At 36.4% G+C, this 27,634-nt stretch overlaps 1 protein-coding gene across 1 annotated transcript in view; it reads left to right on the top strand.

Moving 5' to 3' along the window:
- NETO1 (neuropilin and tolloid like 1) overlaps positions 1 to 27,281 on the top strand; it is an 85,611-nt gene extending 58,330 nt beyond the window's left edge. The window contains 5 exon segments of the mRNA XM_059706367.1: positions 5,503 to 5,731; positions 18,680 to 18,793; positions 20,856 to 21,414; positions 22,621 to 22,695; positions 23,505 to 27,281. Coding sequence (XP_059562350.1) covers positions 5,503 to 5,731; positions 18,680 to 18,793; positions 20,856 to 21,414; positions 22,621 to 22,681 — 963 coding nt within the window. The 3' untranslated portion in view covers positions 22,682 to 22,695; positions 23,505 to 27,281.
- Positions 27,282 to 27,634: the final 353 nt, after the last annotated feature.

The raw sequence follows: 27,634 nt of genomic DNA, 5'->3' as shown, positions 1-27,634 counted from the left end.
TGAGATTCTATAGGAGGAATCCAAGTAGAGTTTGGCAGGAATTTTGTATAATAATTTAAAAAATCAAGTAAATTTTGGGCGCAGATAATATTAAACTCCTTTCAAGGCCAAAACTTGATGAGTCTGTAATGGATGACTGCCCAAATATTTGGCTAGTTAGTAACAGTGCTGAAAAAGATTTTCATCTCCTAATTCCCAGTACAGTCCGCAAAAACACACTATGCGGGGACATGGTCAAATTTGTCAGTCAGGAAAAGAAATTGGTCAAAGGCATATAAAAATGTGTAAATGGAGATAATTTAATGACTTTAGGTATTGGGATAATAAAACTCTAGCTTTTAGTAATTACCCAACATCTAAAACTTCAAATTAATTTTGAGTACATTGCTCCTTATTTCAAAAATATTTTGAATAAAATTAGGATAAAGTAATTAGAAACCTTGACAAATATAATAAGTCAATTTCATAGTGATGTTGTGTTAATTATATAATGAGCTTAATTGCTGTAGGCAGAATCTTAAAGATGACCCCTGAGATTTCCAGCCTAGGCCCCAGGACAGTGAGTGAGATAAAATATCACACACTTGATTATGTTAAATTCCTGGCAAAAGGGATTTTGCTGATGCAATTAAGGTTCCCAATCGGTTCACTCTGAGTTAATTAAAAGAGAGTTTATCCAGGTGAGCCTAATGTAATCACGGGAGCTTTTTAAAAATCAGAGTTTTCTCTTGCTGTGGACAAAGGGCAAGTCAGAGTGAAGAGCTAAGGCTGACTTCTAGGAGCTAAAACGGACCCCTGGTAAATGGTTAAGAAAACGAGCTACAAAGACTTGGGGTTTCTGCCTCATATACTAGTGTATGCTCTTAACAGAGACCACAGTTCAGCTTCCTAGTATTTCTAACCTACAGAGATGATAAATGGGCATTGTGTCAAGCTGCTCAATTTGCGGTAATTTGTTACAGAGCAAGGAGAAAACTAATTCAATAGACAAAGAGTAGTAACTCTAATGGATCACAATGATACCTTTTAGAGTTCTAAAGATTGAGTTTGCACTCATTATCTCAAAAAAGGGAGATGAGAATTTGGTAAACAAAGTGAAAAATTTAACTGGCTAGGTAACTACCAACGAAAATGTCACAGTTCAATTCTGTTTTTCAATGATATCTCAGTTTTACACTACTGGAATTTGGAGGGCTACTCAGGTGGACTTTTTAAATGTTTGATATTTATTTATTGTGATCTGAAAATAATGTTTATAATGTTATATTGAGATTTGTTGTAGGGTGTGTGTTTTACCAACATTTCAGAAAAGAGGTTGACATTCTGGCTTTCTTCTGGATGCTGCTGCCTCCCAAACTCATGGGGTGTCCTGCTGGACATAGCCCAGCATATCCAGTCACAATCAAACAGCAACTGCACAAGTCCTGGCAATATATATATATATATATATATATATATATATATATATATATATTTGAATAATGGAGCTTCCCAAAGATCAAATGAGATTCTATAGGAGGAATCCAAGTATATATATATATATGTAGAGAGAGAGAGAGAGAGAGAGAGAGAGAGAGAGAGAGAGAGAGAGTTTATTTATTTATTTATTTTTTAGAGAGAGATAGAAAGGAAGGAAGGGAGAGGGAGAGGAAGAGGGAGAGAGAAGATTCAATGTGAAAAACATAGACCTGCTCTCTCCTGCACATGCCCTGACCGGAAATTGAACCGGCAATATTTCAGTGTCAGGGACTGCATACACATGTTTTTGAATGTGGCTTTATCAAAGTGTAAAGTTTTGAAACCATGGACAGTGTTTCTCAGACTGTGTGTATTTAATTTGTATTTTATTGGAGAAAAGTGTTCTGGCAAGTCTTAAATAACTGCCCCAAACAATGCGTGTTTTCTATACATCACTGTGATGTGAAGGGAGGCACCAGGTTGAATGGTCAGGATTAAATGTTTGTAAATATATTACTTAGCATATTGTTAGCTAGATTTACCTGCTGTAAGTATACAAAAGGGACCCTGCTCTCCTTATTAATGTGATGGGAAGACAGATATTGCTAGAAATTGCTTACGCGTTCCGAAGCTTCCCAAGTCGTGTTTAATAAATCATTTTGTCAGCTCGAACTTCGTGATTGATTTGAAAGAAGAATGCATCCAAATGATTTACCGAGAGATTATAATTGGACTATTTTACTGGAGTTATAAATGTTTCTGTTGGTCATTTTCTCTCTTTTTTTCAGCAGAGAAACTGGGGGCTTTCTGTCATTTACTCCCTTGAGTAAAAACATTGTCATATGGCACCCTTTCCCTCGGTGATGCTATGGCACTAGCTTTAACTGCTGGAATACTGTTTAAATTGTAATGCAGGGAGGGCTTTTACTTGAGGCCTGGTAGAGTGAGTGTGGGAAACCTGGGTCACTTTTCTGGCTAATGATATTTGTAGTAACAGCCCTGCACCCAGCAAAGCTACATACCCACTGGCTTGTTTTATTTCTTTTCTTGATTGATAAGGAAAAAGTTAAAAAATAATTGAATACTTCAGAAGTGAAGAATAAAATTGTTCACTTCCTCTGTAAATTAATATTCTGTCTAACAAGAATGGCCCTTAACTATAGAAGGCACATAGACATAGGTCATTGCAGTTCGCAAATCAATCACCTTCTAGGGAAAATACAGCTTCTCTCTAGAACTGTCACATGAGCAAACGTGGGCGGGATATACACACTGCCTCTCTAACGGTAGCAATATTCTTCTTTCAAATCACTGTATCTCTGGGGAAAACTGAAGACAGCCATTGACTTCAGAGGGACAAATTTATTTTCACTGAACCTCACTTATATCTCAGTGGTCAATTTAGGGAAAGGGAGGTGGTTTTGCTTATTTACTAATTTTGTTGTAGCTTGTTTACTTTAAGATTTTAACTTGCTTTATAGAATATAAGCCTGTGAGAATTTTAAAAATACGTATGTGAGGCTGGGTAGTGTGATACTGAGGGGCATATTGTCAGGACAAGCTGAATTCATTACCACTCTTAAGGGCCTGTGTCACTTTGAGAATGTCACTTAGGTTTTTCTAAACCTTATTTGTTTCATTTTAAGAGAGTTATGGCAAGTGTTCCTTATAATTCTGCAATACAATGTGTCTTTTAGTTTTATGTTATAGTTTAGAGTTTTATAATTATGTTATTTTGAGAATTATAATATTAAAATAATGAAAACGTCCTTTGTTCTATATCATTATTATGTGTAGCACTTAAAACACTAGCATTTAAATAATATGTGATGGATGTTGAACAAATGAAGTCATAAAGAAAACAGAATTTCCAATCAGCCATTGAACTAGATCTTGAAAATTCAGAAAGAAGTTGGTAGACAGAGAATGGAAAATGCTTACTTCTTGTAGAAGTTCTGTTATGTACATAAAAATAACTATATGATGTTCAAAGATAAGAAGGAAAATTTGCCAGTTTATGGATTTTAATTTTTTTCATTATAACCATTTGGAAGCCAGGGAAAGATTTTAGTATGAGTATTAGATTTGCTTTTTTAGAAACATAACTTTTACTGGGGCAGGCATTGGAGGTGAACTGGAAAAACACCCAGGACAGTTGGGAAACTTGAAATATCACAGAAGTATCAGTGGAGGTTAAAAAACACTTTTCTGAGGGTTAAATTAATAAGCATTAGTGCCCCACTCAATGAGAATAGCAAGGACAGAAGAGAAATTTATTTTATCTGAAATAATAATAAAAAAATTTAAATATGTTTTTATTGATTTCAGAGAGAAAGGGAGAGGGAAAAAGAGATAGAAACATCAATGATCAAAGAAAATCATCTATCGGCTGCCTCCTGAACACCCCCTACTGGCAATTGAGCCTGCAACACAGGCATGTGCCCTGACCAGGAATCAAATGATGACCCCCTGGTTCATCGGTCGATGCTCAACCACTGAGCTACACCAGCTGGGCTAATAAAATTTATTAATGTGGGGGCTGGGGGAGGAGATCTGGAAAAAATTGTCTTATAAGATTCATAGATTGTGAAAAAATAAGAAAAAAAAGAATATTGAGTGATGAAAGAGTTGAATTTTTAATTGAATGCATTGTCTTTAGTTTATAAGTGACACATTAATAAGAGGGCATTTAAGAGGAAATAGCCTATAGGCATTCATGTTTTAAAAAATGTAATACACTTCAGAAACATCTGTATGGAAGATGCCTTTTTGATTCCAGAACCCGCCCAGATAGCCTTCTTAGGGCGCCTGAGTTTTCACTTCTCACAGTTTGACTTTCATCTTTCTGCCGTGATTTAATGGACACACATTTTCATCCCTGGCCCTCATCCTCGTGTTCCCCATCCCATCCTCAGTGCCTTGAGTAGTGTCCAAGACAAAGTAAGAGGCCAGGGGGTAGATATTGCTGAATTAGTGGATAAATGGACAAATGACTTATTTTAAAAATTTTTAAATCTATCATTGGTTGAATTAATTGCTTGTAGTTTTTAATGCACATTGGAACAGAGTTAAATCTTAACTGTTGATCATAAAAGTATGTGTGAAGCAGTGTGATTGTGTGGGAGGATTATGGACCAAGGAGTTAGCAGCGGTTCTCAACCTGTGGGTCGCGACCCCTTTGGTGGTCGAACGACCCTTTCACAGGGGTCGCCTAAGACCATCCTGCATATCAGATATTTACATTATGATTCATAACAGTAGCAACATTGCAGTTATGAAGTAGCAACGAAAATAATTTTATGATTGGGTCACAGCATGAGGAACTGTATTTAAAGGGCCAGAAGGTTGAGAACCACTGAGTTAGAGGGACCTCATGTCTAATTTCCAATTTATATCATCTGGGTTTTTTTCATTTGAATGTGTCAATAAAACTTTATAGAGTTGTTGGGAGTCTTTAAAAATAACCTATAAAGTAGTTTGCACAATAGCTTATACTTATTAAATGTTAATTAATTTGTATTTATGTGGCCTTAACTAAATGACTATTCTCTATATTATGTTGAAAATAATCATAGGTTAGCTATATATATAATCTAGCTCAAAAGTGAAGCAATGTAGTTATGTGAAATAATTTCAACATAGTGAAGACAGAGACTGCCTTTTAATAACCTTCTCTTTTCCTTTGGTATTAATACAAATTATCTATATCCATAGATTTTTGCAAGTAAGTGGGAGCCATGGAACTTTAACAGGAATGCATCATATTTGTACTGTTATAAGGAGAAATAGGACCATTTGGGGTAAAAATCCTCAGCCTTGGAAAATGGGACATTTACATAAAGAAAGGATAATAACATTTGAAAAAAATATGAAACACAATTTGAACTTATACATCCTTCGTTCTTGCTATCCACAGGGAAAAATAATACCATTGATTGCAATCAAGACTGTCTTGTGAGTCTGAGAAAGAGAAAGGGAGTTCTGGTACTCTACTTCTTTCATATTTTGATTCGGGGAAATTATTGTGTCCTTTTTGTGTTACAGATCTACTTGCGATTCTTGGACTATGAGATGCAGAACTCAAATGAATGCAAGAGGAATTTTGTGGCCGTGTATGACGGCAGCAGTTCTGTGGAGGATCTGAAAGCCAAGTTCTGCAGCACTGTGGCCAATGACGTCATGCTGCGCACAGGCCTGGGGGTGATCCGCATGTGGGCGGACGAGGGCAGTCGGAACAGCAGATTTCAGATGCTCTTCACATCCTTTCAAGAACGTAAGCTTCTGGGCTGGCTGTCCTTCCCATGTGTGCAGTGATGCAAGTCTCATAGCTGTTAGTGGTGTTTTCTCCGTGCAGTCTGAGCTCAGCAGGGTGTGGTTGGGTAAATTATGAATCACGGAAAGTCCTTTTCCTTCTTTGGAATCCAGTGACAGGAGAGAGTTTTACCCATCACATTCTGTCTACTTATGTATCAAAACCTTGCTAAAGACGATTCCCACTATTTGGCTGGGAAATGATGAGTTCTCTGTATTTGGTTGAGCTTCTACAAAGCTTACAGAACTGATACAGCAGCGTCTGATGAAGTTTGAGTCTAAATCTTAAAAACATACGTAGAAATATTTGGTAGGTTCTCTTCAGTAAGCTTCTCTTGAAGTCCCATTTATTTCAAATAGGTCTGCACCTACAGAGTTTCTATTTAAGTAGGCAAAGAGAGAGAAATGCTTGGGAAGGGAGTAAATATAAAAAGTTTCAAAAAATATATAAAATGGCACAATGTGTGATACCCAGACTTAGGTGCAAAGCATAGCAATTTCAGAAAATTGTGTTCTAACAAATAATGAGTCATACTAATAGATATATATTTGGGATATTCTTTAGAAACCTTGAATAATTCATGTTTAATAAATGAATGCAAATAGAAAATAATCCTGAGAAATTGGCTACCTTTAACAAATTGGCACCTTGTAATTTGAAGCTATACATTTTCAAATATATCTGAAATGTCAAGGATTTCTCAATGATAGGCACAGTAGCCAATCTTTTTCAATTCATAAATGCTAAATCTATCAGACAGTTATTTCGTTTAGTGAATAAATAGTTCAGGTCTTAAATTCCTCTCTAATTATCCAATTGGAGAATTCTAGGACCCCAGAAGCATTGAATGTCACTCAGTCTTTCTAAATCTTGATACCATCATAGAGTGTGTTAAATAACTTACCCAGCATTTTTGCAGATTTAAAAAGCAGGTTGCTATCTATGTCTTCATTTCAGTAGTTGATCAAAATGTTAGAAATAGTCTGTCTTTATTTCAGCAAGGTATTTTGGGGGGGAAAAAGAATACCCAAAATTCTTGTCATTTTTTTTTTGAAGAAATTCAGGCAATATTGGTCCCTTCCAACTCAGGTTGATGAAGATCTATGAGTATTTAAATGTTTTTCTTATGTAAGAAATGGTGAATGATATCATACTGTGCATATATTATTAGAAATATTCCTACTTGAGTAAAAGGTAAAAGCTTCCATGCATATATAATTAAATTGTTTCCAGAAGTCATTTAAGTGGGTGGACTTTTCAATGACTAATCCAGAAGACACAGTCCTCTTTCTCCATAGGAAGAAAGCACTCTACATTTTATGTTCCTACACAGTAACAGATGATTACTCTCATTTGAATGATGAGTATTACAATGACATTCTTTGTGATTATCTCATAAATTTACAATAATCTTCAATTGAAACTAATTTAGTCATTGCCTTTGTAGTTTGCTTTAATATCTATCTAATGGAGATGGGCACATTTAGAGGTACTGCAAAAGAGATCATAACATTTTTAAGTATTAAGTGTGACTTGTATTCTTTAAGAAAGATAACTTATTTAACATTTAAATATATTCTGAAATGAACTGTAAAACTGATTAAACATTGTAACCACACAACCTTTGTTTAATCATGAGAAATATCAAAAGATCACAGTGTCAGTAACTAAGAGGTCATTTTGAGAGGTTAATGGTATGCCTAACAGAAGGCCTCCTGGAGAATTAAAGGTACTGACCTTCAGCGATCTCAGTAGGAGCCAAGGAGAGAAAAGGGATGATCACAAACAGATTTATGGGTGTGACTTTAGTGTAAGAGAGCAAAACCTAGTGAATTTTAAGCAAGGTCCACAAGGTTCTTGAGAAAATTATTTCAGCATAAACACTGTCAACTTGGACTGAAAGGGACAGCAAGTACAAAATACAGAAAGGTTGTCAGAAAACCAAAATCCTAATGGTGTGAAGCAAGTGACAAAACTACTCAGCTGCAAACGTATGTTGCCTTTCATGAGAAAGAAAGGATGACTCAGACAACAGAAGCAAGAGCTTGGAAAGAAAAGTCCACAGCTACAGAGGATTAAGTCCTAGAACCAGAAACATAATCAAGAAAAATCAAACATTTCCCCTGCTGGATTTTAAAATTGTTATGGACCAGTGGCTTCTGTTCACTTTCTATTCTCTTTTTGGTGAGCCAGAATCTTTATACATGCTATCTTATGGCTGTCCCGCCATTGTGTGTTGGGAGTGTTGGGGCAAGTAGCTTGTCTCTTTGGTTTCATGAGTACATACACAGAGGGGAGCTATACCTTTGGGACTGAAGGTCAGGCTTCTTCAAGGTCTGCTCTCAGGAGCCTCATTTGTACCAGTTTAGATGACTGAGATGGTGAAAGTTTTGACTTTGAGCTGGTGAAATTAAGATGATATTTTGGACTTTGAATTGATGTTGTAATGGAGTGATAATCTTGTGAGCCTTGGGAAAGAGTGAATGTATTTTGTACCTGAGAAGGAAGTGAAGCATTGGGGCCAGCGGGTGTCCTATGATAAGCAGAATTTTGTGATGACACCAATATTTTCACTCTGGGTATACAAGCCTTATATATATATATATATATATATATATATATATATATATATATATATATATCTCCCCTTGAGTGCAAGAAAAATCTGTGAATATCATGGGGTGTTACTCCATGAGCATGTTACATTATGTGGCCAAAAGGTTATTACATAAGTAGGTAAGACCCTTAATCACTTGACTTTGAATTAATTATAAAGGAAACTTTCCTGATTGGTCTAATTATATACAAAATATATTAGTAAGAATTTTTATGCCTCTTTAAAAGGTCTAAATGTCAGGATGGAAGAAGTCAGGACTCTAAGCTGTAGCAAATACTCCTAGCCTTAAGGGATCACACTGCCGTGTTATAGATAGAACCATTTGGCAGAGAATGGTGGGGGACCTCCAGGGGCTGAGAATGTCCCCCAGTTGGCAGCCAGTAAGAAAGCAGGAACCTCAGTCCTACAACCCCAAGGGACTGAATTCTTTCAATAACCTGAATGAGGTTGGAAGATAAGAACCCAATCCACGATTCTCATGCTCCAGATAAGAACCCAATCCACAATTCTTTACCTCTAATGCATCCTTAATTTTAACATTCTGAGACCCTAAGGAGAGAACTCACTCAAACCAGACTTCTGACCTTCATAACTGAGATAATAAATGGGTGTGTGTGTGTTTTTTTTAAATATATTTTATTGATTTTTTTACAGAGAGGAAGGGAGACGGATAGAGAGTTAGAAACATTGATGAGAGAGAAACATCCGATCAGCTGCCTCCTGCATGCCCCCTACTGGGGATGTGCCAGCAACCATGGCACATGCCCTTGACCAGAATCGAACCTGGGACCCTTCAGTCCACAGGCCGATGCTCTATCCAGTGAGCCAAACTGGTTAGGGCAAATGGGTGTTGTTTTAAGCCAGTAAGTTTGTAATAATTTGTTAATCAGTAGTAGAAGACTAAAACATTCATTTAATGTGATGGATAATCTAAATGTCAATCTATGTTACTTAGTATATTACTTAAATATATTAAATACTATATTATTATTTTAATGTATTTTTATTCCTAAATTTGATAGTTTAGAAGATATAGAAAGGTATAACTGTAGGCAGTATAAGAAAAATATTCACACCAACATCAGCTTAACCTTAAAGTTGGGTATTTACTGTAGTTTTATTAACCTAATAATCAGTAAGTTTTCATTTTTGTACTATTCATATTCCTCAGTCCATTCATTTGTTCTTTCAGTAAGCACACAAGCACCCAGGCACTGATGGCAACCAGATGGATAAGATGTTTGTTCCCTTTAAGGTGCTAGCACACTTATTCAAATTAAATTCAAGGGTGTGACTTACTTTAGAAAATGTTCAATTATATCCAGTACTCTGCTCCACACTCCCACCACACACTTCCTCATTTACTTTAGTAAGTTATCTACTCTAAAGCATATTCTAAAAAGCCTAATTCTCTCCTTGTAGAGATTTTTCTCCCTCATTTTTTTTTAGTTGGATCTCTACTCTTCTGAGAGGTAATAGATTATTATTTCACAGCTCAGTGTTATTATCTTTTCTTGTCTTGACCATTGTTGAACCTGCCATCTGCCTCTTATGCACATAATTTGCATTCTACACCGGATAGAGCAAATTCCTAATTTTTGGTATACAAATAAAATTGTCATATCACCTCAATAAACTAATTTGATGGATCCTAAATGGAAAAAAGTATAGAAATTATAATTCAATAATTAATGTAAAAGTACACAGAGTTCAGTAACACTGTGAATATACACCAAAAATATTAATTATATTCAACTTGCAACCATAATATTTAATTGTCCCACTAGAAAAAGCAAGAACAAATATGCTTACATATTTGGGGTGAATTCTAAGATCAAAAGTCATTATGCTCACTATGTACTTCACCAAGGAAAGAAAATATTGCCCGCAGAGGAAGCAATGTTACCAGTTATAACATAGACTAAAATGTAAATTGATGTTTTATTGATATAGATCTCCAGCCTCACCATTATGAGTTTGTGTATTTTAAAAGTACTAAGACCACTGTATTAGTACAAAAATATTTACTTACATATGTCATACAGCCATATAAGTAACAGATGGCATAGATTTCAGTATCAACAATATACAAAATATGCTGGAAAAATTGTGGAATGTGCCATATTTTGGTACATCTTTCTAAAATAGATACAGAACAGTGTGGATAAAGGAAAATATCACTATATACAAACCTACAAAATTTAAAATATGCATTTATATATAAACATAGGTCAAATAAAAAGGGAAACACTGAACTGGAGACCAAATGGCAGCATAAAGGAGAGACAATGAGTAAATATTGTTATGATTTAAAGAATAAAGTTCATATAAGACAATAGGAAAAAGTTCTATAGGCATACCAATAGAAAATGGGGCAAATGAAGTGAAAAAAATTATAGAGAAGCATAAATGGCTCTTGGTAAAGGAAACAAACAACTTTGCATATTGGTTAAACAAGGATATGTAAACCAAACAGGAATGAGACATCATTTTCTTCCATCAAAATGTTTCAAAAATAGCAATACTGAAATACCTACTTTTGAAGATGATGTGATGAAATAAAGAAATATGTAGGCTAGTAGGAAAGTAAAAGTTTTCAAAAGGGCAATTTAGCCCTATATATCAAAATTCTAAACTAGGTACAAAATTATAGATACAGATCGAGACATAGATGTAGACGTAGATGTAGACATAGACATAGACATCAGTATAGACATAGATATAGATGGCCCCATCTGTTGATCTAAAAAATAACCTAAGAATATACACTAGTGGCAAGTGTTTAAAATCATTTAAAAAGTGGAAATTGTTTGAATGGCTTGATTAAATCGTTCTTGAAACATGTATATACAGATTAACTATTAAGATAATGGGGTAGATTGATACTTTATGACCTTGAACTGTTTTTTTTAATTGAATTCCTTAGAAAACTGTGCAGAATTGTCATTGAACTTTTGAGATCAACATTGTCTTAAGTAGAGCAGGGATCTGCCAGGGATCCTGTGGACATGAATGAAGGCAGCTCAGTCCTTGTAATTTTGGGTGGGATTTTAGGATATAATATACATTGATCTCTTTGATTTTTGGCTTTATAGCCACTGTTCTTTATGTCTGTTTCTGAAAATAGGCAGTATGCATTTGTCGTATGGAGATGGGGACAATTATTCTAGTCAGCCTGTGAACTTGCAGAATCACAATCCTGAGAGTAGTCCATTTATGCTTGGCTCTAATAGTTATTTCTTACTAGAGGCCCGGTGCACGAAATTCATGCACTCGGGGGGGGGGGGAGGGGAGGTCCTCAGCCCGGCCTGTGCCCTCTCACTGTCCAGGAGCCCTTGGTGGATGTCCAACTGATGACTTAGGCCCACTCCCAATGGGAGAGGCTCCTGCCACCACCGCTGCACTTGCCAGCAGTAAGCCTGGCTCAGGGCTTCTGGCTGAGCGGCGTTCCCCCTGTGGGAGTGCACTGACCACCAGGGGAAGCTCCTGTATTGAGCCTCTGCCCCCTGGTGGTCAGTGCACGACATAGCGATTGGTCGTTCCGCTGCTTGGTTGATTTGCATATTAGCCTTTTATTATATAGGATAAGCCCTCCTTTTGGGAGTTGGCACATTCAATGATGAAATGAAATATAGCACCTTTAATGGAACTGTGTGTCTAAACTAAAGGCTGTTTTAGATATGTGTTCATCAGTCGTGGAAACAAAGCCTGGGCCACATGTCCAAGTTCCAATAACAATCAAAGTCTAGACCCCAAAGAGATATAGCATCCTCCTTATTGAGAGTCAAGTCACATCTCATTGCACACATGAATAAATTGTGTAGCTGACCCAAGGTAGACATAATCATAGTATAAAGTGTGTAATAATTCCTTGCACTCCAAGTAGTAATGGTTAAATCATGATGTGGTTCATACCCTCTGTCAGGAAGGGAATGTTCTCTGTCCATGGAACATAATTTTCACATTAAGGTGTTTCTCTTTTCTTAATATGATATTTTTTTGCCACAGTAAGAATATGCAATTTTAGCAGAAATATTTGGAGAGATCTAATGTGATTGTTATTAATTTGAAATTTGTGAATAGAATTTATTCTATTAAAAAAGGGGATTGAAATATATCTTCCTCAATAATACTGGATATTTTGACCGATAACCAAGTCACATCGGAACATAGAGTTTTAGAGGCAGGTATTGATTTTTTTTTTTTTTTTTAAATATGAAGATGATAAAGGAGATGAAGTGAAGATGCACAAATCTATTTCTGGCCTCAAATATGGTCATCATTTCTCAAGTAAAATGTCATTTCTTTTGATTGAATAGCCCGGGGCCATTTTAACTTTAAAGTAGATGGCAGGGAAATTTTTTTCCATTTATTTTGGGAAGAACAAGGAAAAACTTTTATTTTGAGGTTATTTCTGATGGCCAAATATGTATTCTCTACATTTGCTTTTTTCTAGAATTAGAATACTACTATTGAAAATGATACTTTGCAGTAAGCTATGCAAACTTATAATAATGTTAAGCTTTGTTCTCATCTCTGAAGCAACAAAAGTGATGGGCTCTAGAGAACCTAGAGTATCAGGAAGTTTTAATAAATCAAAGTCTTCAAAGCTGATCAGAGTTGAATTCAAGAAGTGAAGCAAGGGCACGTGCCTGTTCTCCTGGGCTGCCTTTCCACGCAGTGTTGTGACCATTTCATTCCAATTTAAGATCAGGAAAGTAAGGAATAAAAATAGCATCTGCAGAAGATCACATATATGTGTGAGTGTGTGTGTGCATGTGTGAGTGTGTGAGGCTGTGTGCGTGTGTGTGAGCCTATGTGTGTTTATACATGCACACATGTATGTGAGTGTGCATGATGGTGTGTGTGTGTGTGTGTGGCTGTACACACACAGGCCAGGACAGAGGGGGGTTGTGAACATTTGACAAACCTCAAATTAAAGAAGTTGAAAGAGAAGGTTTTGAGGAAAGCAAGAAACAAGGAGAATATGTATGGATAGGAGATTTGGGACAGTGGCTGGGGTACTTTAGGGAAGCACCTGGCCTTAAGTCCTAAGGTGTTTTTTTTTAAAAAATAATGTCATGATTTTTAAATAAAAATAGAATCAAGCATCACTTCTATTTCCAGATTTTCCTGATGAAATCTGATGTTCTTTGGCTTTGAACTAATCTACCAATGAAGTTTTATTAACCATAAATCAATAAGTATCCCAAGCATCAATATTTCAGAGAGATATCTGCCACTTTTATTTCCATTTTGTTTTACTATTTCCTGAATAGTATTTAATGGATTTCTGAATTTAAAATGCAATGGAGAGAGAAAAAAACAAAAACTCTAATAGTTAGAATGAGCATTAATGCCTTTAGCATTATAAATTTAAAGCCTTTGAATTACACAATTGGAACAACATTTATAACCATTTGACACAATACTGAAAACTGATGACACATCATGATTAAACCTCTAACATAATAGCATGTTGTGTGATTCGTTATTAAATTTTTAAATAAAACTTCCTTTTTGTTGTGTTGTGGCTGCCTTTTTTTATCTTGTGCTCCTTTACCTAATTCAGGTATGCTCAGAATTTTTTTGTTTAATTCCTTCTAAAGTTTTTACTTTTTAAGAATCAGGAATAAGTAGATATAAACATTGTTTACTCCAGATGCATTAGATTCATGGTTTAAGTATCACGATGGATTGAAACGCTATTTTACCAAAATGTGGTGCATACTCCCACCTCGTGGTGAGAGTGGGAACATGTGAGGATTAAAAAAAATCATGGAATCTGAGTTACTCTGAATTTTGAGTATTGCTTCCTTAGCTGTCATTTTATTACAAATAAACCTAAACTTCAAGTTTCTTCCAGGTAAACTTAGTTAATAAAGTTGCTGTTTTTTAAGCGGCAATAGATATTGATATATGCATACTGAATTTCTAAGTAGAATTCATCCTCTGCAAAATGGTAGAATGAATGCCTTCTCTGCAATAGTAAGAGAGCAAAGAAATGATACTGAGGTTCATTTTCTGAGAATATCATAATTTGTGTTATATTTGAAAACCGTGGCACTAAAGGTTAATTCTCCACCTGCAAACACACCTATCAGAGTAATCAACTCTCTGGGATACTCAGGTGTGCAGCCTAGCCAGTGTTAAACTCTTCTCAGTAATATTTATCAATTAATATTATCTGTTGAGTATTTACTACACACCTAAAAATGGTAAGCAATATAAGAGATTTTTTAAATATAAATTTATTTATTTATTTATTTTTAATTTAAATTCCTTATTGTTTAAAGTATTACATGAGTTTCCTTTTTCCCCCATTGAACTCTCCCCAGCCGCTCCTCCCCCCCCCCAGCATATGCCCTCGCCCCCCTACTGTCTTTCCATTGGTTATGCACATATGCACGCATACAAGTCCTTTGGTTGATCTGTAACCCCCTCACTCCCCGCCTTCCCTCATAGGTTGAACAGTCTGTTCGATGCTTCTATGTCTCTAGTTCTATTTTTGTTCATCAGTTTAGGTTGTTCATTATATTCCACATATGAGTGAGATCATGTGATATTTATCTTTCTCACACTGGCTTATTTCTCTTAACATAATGCTCTCCAGTTCCATCCATGCTGTTGCAAATGGTAAGAATTCCTTTTTTTTTTACAGCAGCATAGTATTCCATTGTGTACCACAGTTTTCTAATCCACTCATCTGCTGATGGGCACTTAGGCTGTTTCCAAATCTTAGCTATTGTGAATTGTGCTGCTATGAACATTGGGGTACATATATCCTTTCTGATTGGCATTTTTGTTTTCTTGGGATATATTCCTAGAAGTGGGATTACTGGGTCAAATAGGAGTTCCATTTTTAGTTTTTTGAGGAAACTCCATACTGTTTCCACAGAGGCTGCACCAGTCTGCATTCCCACCAGCAATGCAAGAGAGGGTTCCTTTTCCCCCCCCCGCATCCTTGCCAGCATTTGTCCTTTGTTGAACTGTTGATGATAGCCATTCTGACAGGTGTGAGAATGTTGCTTTGATTTGCATCTCTCAGATGATTAGTGATTTTGAGCATGTTTTCATATGTCTTTTGGCTTTCTGTATGTCCTCTTTTGAAAAGTGTCTATTTAGATCCTTTGTCCGTTTTTTGATTGGATTGTTTATCTTCCTTTTAAGTCATGCCCTTAGCCAAAAAGAACTTGTGGGAAAGATGATAAGTATATACTAAGTGTTGAACTTTTTACAAACTCTAACAGGATTTAAGAAAAAGGTAATTTTCTGTTAGACTGGAATATTTCAAAGCTGCATTGATAGTGCAGTTCTGATATGGTTTGGATAGCCGAGTGGGGATAGGGATTCCAGGGCAGACAGAGGAAGAGAAGGGCATGCAACCACTGCTCTAGAGATACCGAGAGTGTGCTGGTGGCCGTGGGAAGTGATGGGAGTGATAGAGTGTATCTGACATCCTCAAAAGACCAATGAGAACATAGCTTGATTTGGGAGGCAGGAAGATGCCATTTTATTTTTTTTTAGTAAGAGATAGAAATGACTCTTTCATAATCCACTGCATATCTGGATTTACATGAGAGAAATATTCAGAAATGCAATATGGAGAAAATTTAGATTCCAATTGATTTTATTTTTGGTGTCTATGAAACAAAACTGGTTTTTGTTTGAGGAGTGTAAGTTGTTATACATTTGTTTCTTAGCCTTTACAAGATTGCTTGTTGTATTGTTTGCATAGCAATTCTATGTATAATAGCAAAGGTAGGGGAAAAGGTTGGATAATACCTGGAATGATATTAATTTTTAAGAGCAAGAATGATTCAAGTTCACTGGCACATTTGTATAATTATTTGATGTAAAAAGTGGGTCCTGATGTGATTTATCGAGAGTCCTGGCTTACCTGTTACCTTCCAGTTTAACCCCCAATATCTAACAACTGATACTGGGACACTGATTGGGAGTTTATACGACATTTTCACTGCTATAAAACAGCAGAATATAGAACAAGAATACACTTGGAATTCAAATCTCAGTGCTCTTACCAACACACTATTGTATTTCATTCAATTATAGAATGCAAAGTCATTTTTATATATTAAATTTTATAAACCCATCCTATTTAATGGTAATTATAATTTTTCCAACTTATTCTAGAAGGTCAATAAATATTTATGCTCTTCTAAAGGTATTCTTTACTTGGTGGATAACTCTACTTTGAAAACTACTGCAATTGATGTCTTGCACATTTTTACTAAATCATTTTGCAGCCACCCCAATCAATTCACAGAAAACTCCTTTTTGTTCTTGTACACATTTTGACAACACTCATTATCTGCTAAACAGACCATATCAGTTCTGCAACAGCCATTATTGTGGACTACAGACATTCAAATTGAGCTTCTTATGAAAAGGCAGATTTTTGCAATAATATACGGGGTCATTAAATTTTGTTATACGATGCTTAACAAACCATTGGCCCAATAAAATTTTCAGCAGAATACTTTTCTAAATGACTACTGAACATTCTCTACACTTTAACCCTTTTTTCTTTTTTAAAATGATCGTTACATATTTTTACTCTTTAACCAGGGACCTAAAGTCAAGTCAAACAAGGCAGAAGGAAGAAGGAACTCTGTTTTGAGAAGCGGCTGAGGGTTGGGGGAGAGTGAGGTGGGAGGAAGGGGTGGCTGGCCAGGATTCACTTTGCTGGAGTTGGCCAGATCTTTGCTCTATTGATTTGATTTTCAAGACTTGACTATATTTTTTTAAGAATTCCTCTAGTATATTAAAATACACTATTTTGCCTATGCAAAGTATTTTCTGGACCGTTTTGACTAATATAACAAATACAGGTGACTCTTGAACAATGTGGGGTTATTACTAGTCCCCCCCACTCCCCCACGTTTGACTCCCCCAAAACTTAATTGCTGTTGACTAGGAGCCTTACCAACAACAAAAACAGTGATTAACACATATTTTGTATATGTGCTATACACTGAATTCTTGCAATAAAGTAAGCTAGAGAAGATAAAACATTATTAAGAAAATCATAAGGAAGAGAAAATACGTTTACAGTGTTTATTGAAAAAAGATTCATGTATACATGGACTTGTGCCTTTCAAACCCATGTGTTTAAAGGTCAATGTTCATTGAAAGATGGTAACTTTCTAAAATATCTGCAATATATAGTTTGAAGGTGAAAAATTCATTATAATGTGACTGCAGTGTTTAGATAATATTGATCATTAATAACCCTTTGCTGATTGATTTCCACTGTAAATTACATGTAGTACTGAATATGTGTTGTATCTAGTATTTCTAGAATGTCTGTTCTTACAAGGGTCACAGAAACTATTACTGGAAAAGGTAAACACTGAAATTACATTATATCAGGTATGTGGAATAATTGTGAAGGTAAAAACAAGAGTTAGCATAAAGCACTGACTGTATACCATGATTCCTAATGCAGTATTACCCTAGAAACTCATTCTTCTAAATATTCTATTACTATGATAATGAAAGAAATGCCTTTTCCTAATATTTAAGTCATATCTAACATTTTTCTTTGCTATATTAAAATCTTCATTGTTTATCATATTTATATCACTGAATTTCCCATATTTATGTAGATCTTCTTAGAGCTACCTCCAGCACCTGACTGTGCATTGTAATCTGGGAATCATGGACCATGATACCTAACGTTACCAGAATGTGTGAAATTCATGCAAAGTAGGCTAATTTCACCACCATATACCTGTTATAAGTCAATAAGAATAATATATTTTTTCCTTATGTTGTTTGGGATTAATTTTCTCCAGTTCTGAATTTCCAAGACACTCTCTTTTTCATATGCTTAAATAGCATCATAGGGTTTTGTCTACTATGTAACTTTTTCGTTAGTACTTTGCAAACATGTACTTTTCAAACTCAGTATTTCAATTGAGTCTTTTTGCTCAGTATAGCTAAGTTTACACAGATATAATGTAAGGCATAACTTAGCCACTTTGTTAAAAAAAACAACAACACTGTATGGATAATGGACTTCATTTTTATGATGGGAAATCTCCATGCCTGTTTTATAAGCTGGACACCTCTAGAGGGACACCGTGTCTGTTAGTAACTCAAGAAATAATTACCACTTTGGCAACACTTCTGAGAATGAAAGGTCAGATTCTTTATCTCAAGTTGAGGGTGAATCATCACTGTTATCTTTTTGTTTTTGGATTTGCAATGTGAATGATTTACTACTGAGCGTCAGTTGTATTTCTTCATCTTTCTCTTCTTGCTTTCAGCCCCCTGTGAAGGCAACATGTTCTTCTGCCACAGTAACATGTGTATCAACAGCACCCTGGTGTGCAATGGGCTCCAGAACTGTGTGTATCCTTGGGATGAAAACCACTGCAAAGGTAATGATTTGTAGACTCCCCCCCTCTGGAGTAGGAAGGATACAAATGCCAATGTTCTATGTATCAGACCATCATAAAGACAGAGTGTAGAGAGGCTTTTATGAACTTTGGGTTTCTTCTAATCCATTGGGAAGCCTTGTTCTTTGCCATTTCAGGTGCTGTCACCAGAAGTTTCCTTAACACACAGTGGACTCTCCAGAGCCCTTGAACGCTCATGGAGGTGTCTTCATAGGAGAGCCTGCAAGGACATGGAAAGACACTTGGAGCTTAGATGCAGCGTGGGGTTTCCTATCAGACCCAGGGCCCTTCGTCTGGGTGACACCTGTCATTATTCCAGTTTGTCTTCATTGAGTACAGTGCACATACTCTGGAGATAAAGCTTATTGAAGGCGTGCTTGAGCATTCAGTTACTTCCAGCCACTTAAACTCAACTCAACTCAACTACCTAATGCTTTTCTTCCATTGCAATGGAAGTAGCTCCCATCCCCTGCTCCCCACTCTGGCTCATGCACAAAGGCCTGTTTCTGTCAACAGCATTTCCAATCCTTGGCTTGGTTATAAATGTTGCATGTTTCAGCGAAGTTGAAAGTACCAGACATCTTTATTCAGATTCAGTAAGAACCAATTTGCAAAGGACAAGCAGGCAGACAAGTCTTTCTTACTCCAAGTCCATTAACGTCCAGTAAAACGCCTTCTCTGGGTAGAAGCAGGGAGGTGACCACAGCAGCTGTGGTTCCTGCGGTCAATAAGGAAGGCAGACCTGGCATCAAATATCTGAAAGTAGATTGCAATGATCAGTTTTGTGTCCCAGGAACCATTTTGGAATCAATGGGAAAGTAAATATTTTGTGAAGACTCAATACCGTCCTGGTCATTTCCATTGTTTTTGAGATTTCCATTGGTTTGGGCACCTCTACACTCTGACCCAAATAGAGTAAGTCTTCAGGGGAAGCTGTGGTCTGTCTGTTCTTGTGGTCTGACTCTCTCATGGGCAAAACTTCTGCACCGTGGCTCAGGATGAAGGGGCAGGGACAGTGGCCAGCTGTTTTAGAGTAACACCCCTTTATGAACAGGGCCCTGGTCTTCTCCACTGGCCTCTCCAGATGGTTCCCTCTGTGAGTGAGTGGGGGCCCGGCCTCCTCACCCTTTGCACCTGGGTCTGAGCCTCGGTGCTAGCAGGGGGCCTGAGAGGAGGAAAGGAGCCCCAGACACTAGGGCCACCCCTGCCTGAGGTGGAGCATCTGCAACAGCGATGGGGGTGAGAAATGCTGGTGTCTTGCCCTCCTGGGGAGGTGCTGTGGCTCTATTCTGGGAGCTGCCGGGAGAGGAAGCCTGTGTTGCCTGAAGTTTTCCAAGCAGCGTTTTGCTCAGGATGACCTGGGGATTGTGGGAGCTTCCATGCCATAGACCATCACTGACCTTAAGGAAATTGAGGAGATTTTAAAAAATAAATCTACCTCCATTCACCATTAGGACAAGTTCCCAGACAATAACTTGTTTGGGTTTTAAACATAATTTTTATCAATGATGGTTGTTTCATTGGGGAAATGGCTGACAGATGCCTCCATGCCGCCATCCCAGAAACATCTGTCTTGAAGTTTAATTACTTTTCGGGTTCAGAATATTGTTACTGCTTTGACTTCAGTTATCCAATCAGGAATTAGCTCACATGAATATAGATGTAGTCACGTGCTCAGTGGTTGACTTTGGGGGCTTTCTTATACTTTTGAGGGCATAAAAATGTACTGCTTTTAAAATTAAGATCTCATTCCCAAAGGGCACTCAAACGGTCTCCTAGGACCTTCTCCAAACATAAATTTACATTAAGGCAGGGATGTTGGCCGTGGCTGAGGCTAGAAGATAAGGTTCTTGCAAAAAGTGAACATTTTGGTTTATTTTTAAATATCGCTTTGTGTTACTTCACTAGTAAACATTTTTAATTTTTAAAAACTCCAGGCTCACCCCAGTTCATCTTAAAGTTGTCCGTAGATGCTGTGGCTGCCATGTTTATACCTGGTGGGCTGTGTCTGGCTTTATTTGTTTTCACTCTTTTCAACCCACAGAAAAGAGGAAAGCGGGCCTGCTGGACCAGCTGACCAACACCAGTGGGACCGTCATCGGGGTGACTTCCTGCATTGTCATCATCCTCATTATCATTTCCGTCATCGTGCAGATCAAACAGCCTCGTAAAAAATATGTCCAGAGGAAGTCAGACTTTGACCAGACCGTTTTCCAGGAGGTGTTTGAGCCCCCTCACTACGAGTTATGCACTCTCAGAGGGGCGGGGGCCACGGCCGACTTTGCCGACGTGGGCGATGACTTTGACAGCTACCATAAACTGCGGAGGTCCTCTTCCAAGTGCATCCATGACCATCACTGTGGATCCCAGCTGTCCAGCGCGAAAGGCAGCCGCAGCAACCTCAGCACAAGAGACGCGTCCGTTCTGACGGAGATGCCGCCCCAGCCCGTCAAACCCCTCGTCCCGCCCACAAACAGGAGGAACATCCTGGTCATGAAACACAACTACTCGCAAGATGCTGCAGACGCCTGCGACATCGACGAGATCGAGGAGGTGCCAACCACGAGCCACAGGCTGTCCCGACACGAGAAAGCCGTCCAGCGGTCAGTATCAGTAGATATTTTATGACAACTCTAACCCGAGGACTGCAATGCTTCCAGAATATTGAGTTCTGTTTTGTCTTCATGTTTCTTTTTCTTTTTAAATTTTTTTATACTATATTTTTATTGATTTCAGAGAGGAAGGGAGAGGGAGAGAGAAACATCAGTGATGAGAGAGAATCCCTGATCGACTGTCTCCTACACACTCCTATTGGAGTGGAGCCCACAACCCAGACATGTGCCCTAACCAAGAATCAAACTGTAACCTCCTGGTTCATTGGTACATGCTCAACCACTGAGCCGCACCAGCGGGGCTGTCTTCATTCTTCAGTTTTCCTTTTTATCAATGATTTAAGCCAATGTCTCCATGTTTTCCTCTTTTTCCTTTTCAGTGCCATCCAGACTCTTCCAAAAACTCCATATGTGTACCTGTGCTTGTGAGCACATACTGAACAAAGATATTTCACTTATTTCTACACATATATAGCATTTATTTCTACAAAAATTAGGCTTTAATTTATATAACAAATTGACATTGCTAATTTGCTTCCACTTTGTCCCAATCAATATTTATATTTTTAATATATGAAATGATATTTGGAAATAATTTCCTTACCAAGATGATTAACCCATCTTGTTGAATAATTTTAATATAGAAATAGCACTTTTTCAATATAATGTATTATTTTTTTTGGTTTGAAAATGGAAATACTTTTTTCCACATATTACATAATATTAATATTACAAATTACATAGAATAGCATGGTATGCTAAAATACTAATCTTTATATTTAAATGTAGCAAAGATTAGTAGAAACATTTGAATCATTTTTATTTTAATGTAAAGGCAATGTGATCTGTATTGTATCGTTAGCCCTAAGATTTATAAAAATTTGAGGGAAAGAAAATTTAAATTTAGGGAAAAATATTTTAAATCCCCAACTCCCACCTACTTATGTTTGATTTGTTCTTTTGCATGTTCACCAGCATTTGGTTTGTTTTATAAATGTATATTCTTTCTCAACTCACCATACATTTTCAAAACCTAAAATATTTTAGTTGATTTAATATTTTTGCATGCTGATAGCAAAAAAATCTATTTTCATAGTTACGTGAATTTTTAGGAATGGTTTTAAGTAAATATTTGTGTGTGCATTTATTTTTTGTGCAAATATTACTTTGTTGAATGAAACAGCCGTAACATTCCAGGTTCTGCCTCATTGGGTCTCTAAGCAAACACGAATCTGAATACAACACCACTAGGGTCTAAAAAGAAAATTCAAGGTAAGCAAATGACCTTGGTTCCTTCTCCTTCTTCGTTGTATTCCGTTTTTGTTTTGTTTTGTTGCAACTGTCTTGCAGTTCTTTAGGGAACGGGCTATTTATTATTTCTTTAAATATGTGTTTCATAACATTTCATAGAATGGATTCAATGCTGATGGAAGGATGGTTCTTAGTACCTGTATCTTTAAAATAAATATTCATATTCTTACCATCAAGCATTGTATTGCAATGTTATTGAAAAGGATATTCAATTCAGATAAATTTTACATGATTTAAGTTAAAGATACAAAATTAGTGACCTCTTTAAAGAAATACCAGAAGAAACCCAAGATTTTCATAATTGAAAATTGAGTATTGTCTCAATATATTAATATTGAGACAATAATTTGGCAATATGTTACTCCAAATTCATACACTAAGAATTTTGTGGTTCTCATACAATTTGTGCACTCTTATTTTTGCATGAATGTGTAGCTTATGTCATGAAAATTAAATGCTTGACATGTAAAATGTTTCATAAATACCAGCTGTCTTTGTGTGCCTCTTATTTGTCATTGAGTATCAGAATGGCTTTACTTGTATCACTTGATAGTCTATATCTATATTAGACTAATTTGTTTCCAATAAAATTTGTTTGACAGCTAATCTCTTAAAAATTCTTCAGACCTACCAACTATTCCTAAAATAGGTGAATGCAATTCCATGCTCTAGAATCTAGATGACCTTGAGTCTAGATGACCTTGATAAATTGGTGTATTTGTATGTATTTTTCACTGGCAGAAATTGTTTTAACTGTGTTTCATTTTCAGAGAAGAACTATTTATACAAACATGGGCACTGTGCAAAGAGAATTCTATAGTGAATTGTGAAAAGTGGACATATTTCTAAATCCATTCCACTGCCTTTACCCAAACTTAAGAGTTACAGACATTTGTTATTTCTTCGGCAAGACATCCCCGCTGCACAATGATGTGTTCATTTCGTAATTTGGTTGCTGGCCACCAAGTGCTCCTTAGTATTTAAATACATTTCGAGATTTACTGGAAACTTGAAGAAGAAATTAGTTCCTGATTCAGACTATTCATTTTTACTTTCACTTCCACTTTGTTTCTATGTTGTTTCACGTCTCTTATATAATTGTATATTGTGTGATATGTGAAAAAACACGATTTGGGATGAACTTGGTGTCACATGTACGTTGTTTTTATTACATAGACTGATTGAGAATAGTCGTCCTGAGTGAGTCTGAACATGCAACAGTGAAAATGTGGACCATGGGAACAGCAGCCAGAGGTTTTCTGGACTGAGAATACACGTCTGTTGTATTAGGAATAAATGCAGCCAGAAGTAATGAGTAAAATGACCAGAGGGCAATAAGAAAAGTCTCATTCTTTGGTATTTCTTCTGTACCCCTGATTTCCTTATTTTGTTTATTTTATATCAAAGGAAAATACCCAGTTTCAGAAATAGTTTTTGAAATCAGCATTTTACCATTTATTATACCCTTTAATAGCAATGTTTTTGTTTCAGCACTTAGCAATTTGACTGAATTGACAGACAGTTTGAGAAAACCCCTGCATGTCAGTTCTGGATATTTCGGTTGGAACACTACCCTCTCTCTGAGACACATTGTAAAAAGCATGCGTTCGCCAACCCTGCTGTCTCTCCACCACGTCTTTGTATCATCTGCTTGCTCCTTGTAACTTTTTATATAAAGATATATAAAAATGTACAATAATTTCCTAACTTGAGTTAAGAGAAATGTTTTCTTCCGTTAGAGTGGAAAAAAAAACTGACTTACACACTTTGTATCAACTCTTTCCTCACTGTAGGCGTCAGGATGCCCTTTAGCATTGAGGCTTATCTCCAAAATTTTATGGATTGCATTCTGGTTTTAGAATAGGAAAGTCTTTTATAAATGCTTTTAAACCACCAGCCATTTTAGGACCCAAATTACACCATTCTTATACTGAGGCACACATACGATATGTGAAGTCTTAACTAATTAAGATGTGTTTAAATATAAGTAAAGTCAAATCATGTAATATATTTAAGTGCTGTTGAATGATATACACACTCTATTAAATTTGATTCAATGATTGGGTACTTTTTAAATATTGAATATATATTCATAGAAAATAAATTTTTAAAAAAGAATTATTATAAATTGGCTTGCAAACATGTTTAAAATTACAGAATTCTATAGAATTCTGTCCTTTAAACAGCAAAGGTGTCTGGTGTATCACAATTTAAACCTTATAAATCAAGTTGACTTCACAAACCTAATAGATTAATTAATCACATACACCCCCATCAGGAATTCAATTTTATATATGTCACACACACAAATAAATGGGGGGGAAAAAGAAAAATTTAGTGACAGAAAAAATAAACAAATATCATAACTCTGAATAGTCTATACTTTTTAAAATGTCAATTTCCAGAAATAGTCACTCCCATGAATGTGATTAGCTGGTGAGTAGAAAAAAATATATTGAGCACAATAAAGATATGTTTTTATTTTGCTACATATTTTTATATACATTGCTTATGTTAAAATTTAGCCTTTTTTGTTTGACTTGACTGGTTTATTTATTAGCATGGCTATATTTATGCCCTTTAATTCAAGTTTAATGCATCCAGATATTATTTTTTGGAAGCGATTAGCTATATTTTACTCATATTACTTTATTTAGACATCATCATAGGGCCCTTTACACTTTGAATGAATCAGAAAAGTATAATCTACATGCCAAGGCCCTTTAGAACAGCAAAAAGGCAGGAAAATAAATTAGGTGAACCCTCTACAATCATCTGTCCATAGCCATCCAAAGGCCTTGCTCTTCTACAGTTCCTTCTAAATATACAGAAGTCTTCTGATTTGCTAGTTCAATGCATAAAATATATATGCACCAGAAATCCACTAATAGAGACTTAAAACAAACAAATATCCAACTACACCAACGATAATAATAGCACTGGATTGCATGTATTTATTTAATACACATCAGCTTCATGGGAAACCAAATGAAGAATAGGCCCCTTTTGGGGTAATATTAAAAGATTCTTATCAGTGAGCATTGACTAATCAGAAAGGATAGTAGTGGTAATGCTGAGGCAGAGTCTTGGAGGTGGCTGTTGTCTTTGGCCAGGGAGATGTTCTTTGGATGCCCCCAGAACAGACTCTTTAAAGACCAGTATTGAAATATATCCATATGTCAAAAACTCCAATTTACTGACGATATCAGGCCAGGTCACCTGAATACCAGCCTTTGGTTTACACCTAATTGGGCAGACTCAGGTAGGTAAGGAAGGAGTGGTTTCAAGACTTTGGAGATGTTTCAATATGTTTCAAGTCATGTTATTTTAAGAAATAATTATATTTTTGATAAAGTGATTTCAAATAATCCTAATTCCATGTTTTCAATAATGTAATTATACATGATGTTAGTTAATTGGGAAATAGGTGTTTTCATTTTATTTCTCTGTTTGAATTCACTTTCAAGACCTGGGAGGCATGTCATTATGAGAAATGCCTCTGAGGTCCTGAACTGAGCTCTTTCTTTCTGTCCAAGTGCTTTTCAATGGCCTAATTCAGGTTGATGTGCTGACTAGGAAATACCTGTGTGATTTTTCTGTGACTGATTTTACGCACATGCCGTTTTATGCATCGTATTGCATAATAGGCATGCAATGTTTGATTTGCCATAATTAACTTCCCTTTGATTAGAAAATCAAAATGTGGCTATAAATCTAATTGGAGGTCATGTTGTTGGACTTTTCAAGGAGACCAATCCACAGTGGAGATGCTGACTTTTCTGTTTCATGTTATTTTTTTTCTACTAGAATCATTTCAATGGGTCCGACTCCATAAACTGTCTTTCTTGGTCTTTAATAAAGTTAGAACTTTGACATTATCTGAATAGTCACCTAAACTATTTTTTCCCTTAGGAATTTGGGTTTTCCTCAAATTAGATAAGCTTTTTAAAGAAGTCCGTGAATGGATTTTCCTTGACCTCAGAATATCATAATAAATTGCAAAACATGATAGTGGTTTCTGTTATCTTTATTAATCTATATATATAAAAGCTTAAGCGACCAAATGACTGAACAACCAAATGACTGGTCAACTGGTTGCTATGACGTGCACTGACCACCAGGGGGCAGACGATCAACATGGGAGCTGCCCCCTGGTGATCAGTGAGCTCCCACAGCCAACTTCCTGCGGCCCCTCCCTCCGGCCAGCTGGCCAACCTCCCACGGCCTCTCCCCTCACCCCTGCCGGCCAGCCCCAATAGCCCCAACCTCCTGAGGTCCCTCCCCCTGCCAGCCAACTTCCTGCAGCTCCTCCCCTTGGCCAACCTCCCATGGGCCCAATTGCCGGCCAAGCTGAGGGACTCCACCCGTGCACGAATTCGAGCACTGGCCTCTAGTATAATAATAAATACTTTATTGGTGTTTTGATGATAAAATAAATAATAGTATTTTATCTTTTTATGAAGTTTGTATATTTCAGTGATGAAAATGAGTTCTGTCAGAATCCAACTCCAAAGGTGGGGGTAGTTTAATAAACAAAATTTTTAAAATTATCTGAATCCTAAATGTGTATGATTTGAAGAGTAGGTTTCAGTTTTATACAACTTTACTGAAGCCAATTAGTGACTTTCTATCTCATGTTTACTGACACTTCTTCCCTTTGCTCATTTCTATCACTCATGACACAGAGATCCCAGCCAAGAAATTGTTAGTTAAGAAATTATATAGATTTGAATTAATTATTCTTAGTCATTTAATTACTATTTTCCATGCCCCTCTGAAAGGTTGAGTAAAATAGCAAAATAAATTATATTGTTAAAATAGCCAGAAGTGTGTTTTATTATTAAAAATCCTTTTCAATAAATCTGAGGCCCTTTGTTAATATAGAATTACCCTGATTAAT

Source organism: Myotis daubentonii, chromosome 8, assembly GCF_963259705.1.
Source record: "Myotis daubentonii chromosome 8, mMyoDau2.1, whole genome shotgun sequence".
Classification (NCBI taxonomy): domain Eukaryota; kingdom Metazoa; phylum Chordata; class Mammalia; order Chiroptera; family Vespertilionidae; genus Myotis; species Myotis daubentonii.
This window is presented reverse-complemented; position numbering and strand designations above follow the sequence as displayed.